Below are 6,265 nucleotides of genomic sequence, written 5' to 3' on the forward strand. Positions count from 1 at the left end.
GACACTCATGACTCCTTTATGTTGAACCTTCAATGGCCAGAGGAAGGCACACGCTGGCTGCGACAAAGTCGTTCCTGGTAGACTTGATGCAGTGCCGCCAGAACGAGCCACTCGATCAGAATGCGCTACTGGACGTTCACCGGTGCGGACGTTGGCGTCAAACGAAACGACTCCCAGTGATAAAACACGAAACAAGGAGAAAATGAGTTACCACCGTCGGAGAGAAAGTCTGCGTTTTTTATTAGTTCTCACTGTTTAGAAAGAGATGGTCGTGGTTTTTGTTTTCAAATAACTTAATCCTAACTTTTCAAAATTTAAATTAGCAAACCTTTAGAATTAATAATTTGACTATAATTTGATTTTAATTTCATTTTAACCCTGTTGTATATATTGTACAGTTATAATATTGATTCCTCATATTTTCTCTTTATATATAGTCTAAAACTCAATTTATAAGATCAAATTAATATAATTAGAATTTTAAAGATAAAATTAATACAAAAGTCCAATTTGGAGTATCACTTCACAGATTTGGTCAATCTTAACAACATACCTGATATTTTTAAGGAATAACATACATAATTAAAAATATTATTATGTCGAATAAATAAATTTTATTTGATAAAAGATTCAGCTATTTTCAGCAACGTTCCCGTTTACTCACCTAACGCTTTTTAATTTTCATATTGGGGACGCAGTTGTGTTAGCCGGGTATATGGGGTGAGAGGGTGAGTTACCTGGGTGTGGTGTCAGAAAGGAAAGCAGCAAAGGAATCGGACCCAGCGTGTTTGCCCCTGCACCAATCGGACCCAGCGAGTCCCCCCTGCACCAATCGGACCCAGCGCGTCGTCCCCCCCAACACCAATCGGACCCAGCGAGTTCCCCCACACCAGTCGGACGGTCCGATTGCCCCAACCGTCCACGTGTCGCAGAAGAGCTCCTCCCCAGAACGGTGCCCAAGAACCCAGCAAACCCCCCTTTCCCCCACTCCCTCAGTCCGAAACATCACTTTCAAAAGTGATCTCCATTTTTCATCTGTGAGTTCATCCTCCTCCTCCCTTCTTCTTCATAAAATCTGCATGCAGTGGAAACAGTGGAAATGGCTAAAAGGCAAAAAGCTAGAGATGTTGATCGTCCTGAACTTCACATTGTCAATTATTTGGCTAATCCTGATTATGTAAGTTAAATTTTATATTTTTTTGCAAATTTCTGTATTGTAATTAAATTTTGTAGAAATTTTTTTTTGTATTTTATGGTTAAAGGTTGCAGTTAGGTAGTTTGATATGTAAATGTTGATTGTTAAAGATTTTGTGAGAATTTTTTGAGAGTAGTATTAGAAATTTTAATTAATTAATAAAATGTGATGATTAATTTTAAAATTATAATGTTAGCAATATTTTTAATTTTTTTTATTATGTTTAGATATTATTAGTTAATTGGAAAATATGGTAAAAAAATGATTGTTAGACGGTTATATTGATTATTGAATAAATTTTGATGATTAAAGTTATAAATTAGGTATGATTGTAAATTGTTTGTTATTATTATGTTATGTATAGATGGGCTGTTGTTAGTTAGTTAGTTAGAGGAAAGATATTATTTTTCGAATAGATTTAGAAATTATAATTTAGTAAGTTAGTTTTTTTATGATTCATGTTTAGGAATTTTTTCGACGCATTTTTGTTGGAAATTATATATTTAGGATTTATTATAATTATTTGTTGGAGAATATGTTAGAAATCTTTTTGTGATCAAGGTTGGAAATTATAATTCTGATTTTGTAATAGATTTAGAATTTCGAATTTAGAATTACTTAATTTACTTTTGTTATTAATTTACCTTTGTTATTAATTTAAGAATTTATAATCCGGAACTGCATCATTAATAACGATATTTGTATATATTAACTGCAAGGCCAATTTACTTAAAACATAGTTCATTTGGGAAGAAAGGTAAATTATAAGAATTCAATTATAAATAAACTAAGAATACTAAAGTAACCTTGATTCTGTATGTTGTTAGTTAGACAATGTTGTTCATATGTTGTTTTTAAATAGATGAGAAGTTATAATTAATTAGTAAGTTATTATGATTAATTTTAGGAAATTATAATTCTAGGAATTATGATAACCATTTGAAGTTAAGTTTACATGCTGTGGTTTGATAATTTGTTAGTTATTGTTTTGTTATTGGGCTAGAAATTATGATTAATCGATGAAGTAGTCATATTAATTTAAGTTGTAAATTAGTAATCATTCATGATTTTGACTAGGAACATGTTATTTTTTTTCAGAGTTCACGGATGATGACATGTGACCACCCACTGCCTCCTGATCGGTACCATCCAAGTGTAGAGGATCATTTACGGGTTACTGGGTTTTATCATGCCTCTCAGATTGGGGTAGTTCAAGGACAGAAAGCATTGATTAATGCTTTAGTTGAGAGGTGGCGGCCGGAAACACACACCTTCCACCTTCCGATTGGTGAGTGCACAGTGACCCTGGAGGATGTAGCCGTTATTTTGGGCCTCCCGACGAACGGTCTTCCGGTGACGGGGATGACGTTGAGCAGCTTTGAAGCATTGGAGGGTGAGTGCTTCCATCAGTTTGGGGTTGCACCAAGAAAGGCCGACTGCAGAGGGAGCGGCATAAAAATGACATGGCTTAGGAATCTAAAAGAACGTATACAACTGACTGACGAAAACAGTATGCAGAGGTACGTCAAGTGTCACATTATGTTGTTGTTGGGTACTATCTTACTTGGAGACAAGTCAGGCGCATCGGTGCACTGGAAGTTTTTGCCTTTGCTCCGGGATTTTCATAGTATCAGTAATTTTAGTTGGGGATCGGCATGTTTGGCGCACCTGTACCGGTCCTTATGCCGGGCCTCTCGTTATGATTGTAAAGAAATCGATGGTCCGTTAACACTGCTGCTATGTTGGTTTTGGATCCGCTTACCCTATCTTGCGCCCCCTACTAGGGAACCACGCAGTTTTCCGCTTGCAAACAGGTAACATTGTCAACTTAGTTGTTATGTTCATAATTCTATTTAAGAAGTGCTAGTAACATAAATAATTTCAGGTGGCGCAACTGGGAGCGTGGTGTCAATCGGTATAGATATCTTAGTCTCGCCCACTTTAGGAATGCCTTAGATAAAGTTCAAGAAGGGCAGGTGTGTTTTTAATAGAAAGTATTTGTCTCCAGCTGAGGTTGACTGTTATTTGCCTTGTAATCACGTATGTCTTATGCTGTGTGCAGTTCGTGTGGGTTGCTTACGGGGTGGATCGCATTGATCCGGGCATAATCCCAGAAGACATCTTCCTGCACGCAGTAGTCTGGAGCGCTACGGTTCCGCTGATTTCATTCGAAACTATTGAGTGGCATGCAACCGATAGAATCAGAAGACAATTTGGTTTGGTTCAGGGTGTTCCCTCTGAGGAAACAAATCTGGGAAGGGCACATGGAGAAACACTTGCTGGTCCTAAGAATCTTGACTGGGCCACAGCCCCGTCCCATTCATGTTGGATTATGCGCTGGACAAACAGGTATAATTTCATTCTGCGTCAGTATGTGGATCCTTCACATCATCCGTTGGATGTTTACATGGACTGGTATCGTGCACGATATGGCAACCATTTGAGATTGTCAAATGTTGTGGTTCAAGAGAACGATGAAGGTGAACAAGTAATGGATGATGAGGGTAACCCAGCTATAAATGATGAGGGTAGCCCAGTAATGGAAGATGAGGGTAGCCCAGTTATTCATGTAGGCAATGAAGAACCGGGGGCACATTCACATCCACAACCACCTCCACCTCCAGCTTCCCAAGAACAATTTCATGCCTCGGTACCATATGCTGTTCAGACACAATATACCCCGTCATACCCAATAGATCAACAATATTGGAGTACTCCACAATGGGATGCTGGAGAAGGTGCTTCTTTTAGCCAGTTGCTTGGCTTCATGGCTGCGGATGCAGGGCAGTCACAATTTGGCCATCAACCTGAATTTATGCCCGGGAGGTATTCTTTGGACGCTAGGATTCCATGCCACACTGCCTCAGTTGCTTCTGGAGGTTTGGAAACTGGAGATTCCAGTAGAAGTGAAGGCGGTCGGGGGATATTTACTAGCAGGAACCTACGGCGTGTATCAATGGGTCAGATTGAAGAAAATGCCGGGACATGTGAGCATGAAACGGATCAGTATCTCGTGGAGGAACCGGATGATGAGGAGATGGATGAGGATGAAGAGGAGAGCGACGATGACGAGATGGATGAGGATGAAGAATCCCGCAACAATGCTCCTGATCATGCTGATGATGCAGGTCCGACTTTATGATTATGTTTTGGACTTGTTGGTTCTTTCTTTTTTTGCCTTTTTATCCCGTCTTTGTATCATTTTTGATAGTCTGTTTCGTGAAATTATGTACAAGTGAGACAGGTAAACATTACAATCTCAGGGTGGACCCGCCACGTCGGAGCGCTAATCGATACACTCCGTCCATGTTCAAGAAGGCCAAGAAGAAATGCAAGAACATCCTGGAGAACATAAAGTGGGCAACAAGAAAGTAGTTGTGTTTGTATCATAAGTTGTGTTTGTATCATAAGTTGTGTATCTATGTTGAATACTTGTGTTTTGAAGTTAATGTTTAGTATCTATGTTGAGTACTTGTATTTTGAAGTTAATGTTTAGTATCTATGTTGAGTACTTGTATTTTGAACTTAATGTTGTGTGTCTATGTTGAATACTTGTATGTTGAAGCTTATAATGTTTGTCTATGTTGAGTACTTGTATGTTGAAGTTAATGTTCTTATATTAAAACGAACTAATTTTTTTTAATTTTATTAATCTATTAGTTAGTTTATATCTATTATACTAGTATATACTACAACTATTTATTGAAAAATAATTTTAATTCACATTATACGATTATGATTAACAGAATAACTGAGTTTAGCATTACTGTTTAGTAAAAATATAATTACATTAAACAAACGTGAAACGATAATTAAAATAATGGTAGTTTATTTACTATTTAATATTAATATATAATTTACTTTGCATAAATGTTAGTAACAGATAAGCTAGCCTGGTGGAATCATGTCCCATTTAATGTGGAGGGGTGGGGGTTCGATCCTCATATGATTCATTTTGAAGAATTTTTGAAATATTCCGGTTCGGTCGAACCGGTAACACCCGAACCGGTCCGGTTTATGCCGGTTAAACCGGACCGGTTTCCGCTAACAATGATTTTAGTTATCCTTTACTCATATTAATTTAATTTATTTTTGTTTTATAATTAATCTTTATATGATTAATTACGGTTTAATCATACCAATATTAAAATTAAATTTAAACTTTCTTAAATATCTATAAATTCATATTTTTGTTTTATTTTTCTTATTGATAAATTATATGATATGTGTTAATATTAATATTTTTTAACAGATATCTAAATAGTGTATTAATATTTTTTAACAGATATCTAAATAAGTTAATTTGATATCTACGGTCATAAACAAGTCTCAGGTCTCATAATGAAGTTTCATGAATTAACAGTATCCCGATAAACATAAACAAACGCATAAAAATAAACAAGCAAATGCCATAAAGTACTACAATGAAACATGATAGTCACAAATCTAGTTATCCTGGGTTACTGGGACCTACACCAGCTGACCGACGGCATCTGCTTCGGCTGTGTCCCTCGGCTCCACATTGCCGACAACGGCTAGGAGCACGTAACATTCGTGTGTCCATTTCGTTCAAGAAACGTGTCATCCTCGGGCGTCCTTTGTTCACCCGTCTCATGTTCGGATTCGGGACAAATCGAGGGCCGCTGTACACAGGCCACATAGTGGGATTGCCTAGTGGCCGAAACCTTGCTCGGTAAACCCTCCGTACTTGGTCCATCTTGTAAACTTCGTGGACATACACTCGCCAGTCCAGTCGCTGATTCGCACAACATGCAAAAACATGTCGGCAGGGAATCCGATCCACCTGAAACTCACCACAGTCACATCGTTGTTGACGGAGATCGACGGCATACTCAGTTCCAGCTGGCATCTCACGAACCTCGAAGACCTCATTCATCCTATCGAAGCAATTAACCTGGATGTTAGAACTTGCAAGTTGATTGGCATTCAATTTAGACGTCACAACCTCAGAAAAAACATGTCCAGCTGTTATCCGCGACTCCGCCTCGGCTCTTTTTCTAGTGAACAACTCGTTAAGCCTGTAGAATGTGGCTTTCACAAGTGCAGTTA

The 6,265-nt window shown here is 37.8% G+C and overlaps 1 protein-coding gene across 1 annotated transcript; it reads left to right on the forward strand.

The window, feature by feature from the left end:
* Positions 1 to 1,099: 1,099 nt before the first annotated feature.
* Positions 1,100 to 4,570, forward strand: LOC130957580 (serine/threonine-protein phosphatase 7 long form homolog). Its single transcript, XM_057884425.1, has 5 exons — positions 1,100 to 1,177; positions 2,294 to 3,009; positions 3,081 to 3,171; positions 3,258 to 4,323; positions 4,440 to 4,570. Exons 1-5 carry the CDS (start codon positions 1,100 to 1,102, stop codon positions 4,568 to 4,570), a joined length of 2,082 nt encoding a protein of 693 aa, XP_057740408.1.
* Positions 4,571 to 6,265: the final 1,695 nt, after the last annotated feature.

The sequence above is a fragment of the Arachis stenosperma genome, chromosome 10 (assembly GCF_014773155.1).
Source record: "Arachis stenosperma cultivar V10309 chromosome 10, arast.V10309.gnm1.PFL2, whole genome shotgun sequence".
Lineage (NCBI taxonomy): Eukaryota > Viridiplantae > Streptophyta > Magnoliopsida > Fabales > Fabaceae > Arachis > Arachis stenosperma.

Excerpts from the sequence above, each read along its gene's own strand:
- LOC130957580 (XM_057884425.1), top strand. The coding sequence starts at position 1,100 with ATGGCTAAAAGGCAAAAAGCTAGAGATGTTGATCGTCCTGAACTTCAC. Across the intron at positions 3,010-3,080 it reads AGTTTTCCGCTTGCAAACAG|GTGGCGCAACTGGGAGCGTG; the intron begins GTAACATTGTCA and ends AAATAATTTCAG. Across the intron at positions 3,172-3,257 it reads ATAAAGTTCAAGAAGGGCAG|TTCGTGTGGGTTGCTTACGG; the intron begins GTGTGTTTTTAA and ends TGCTGTGTGCAG.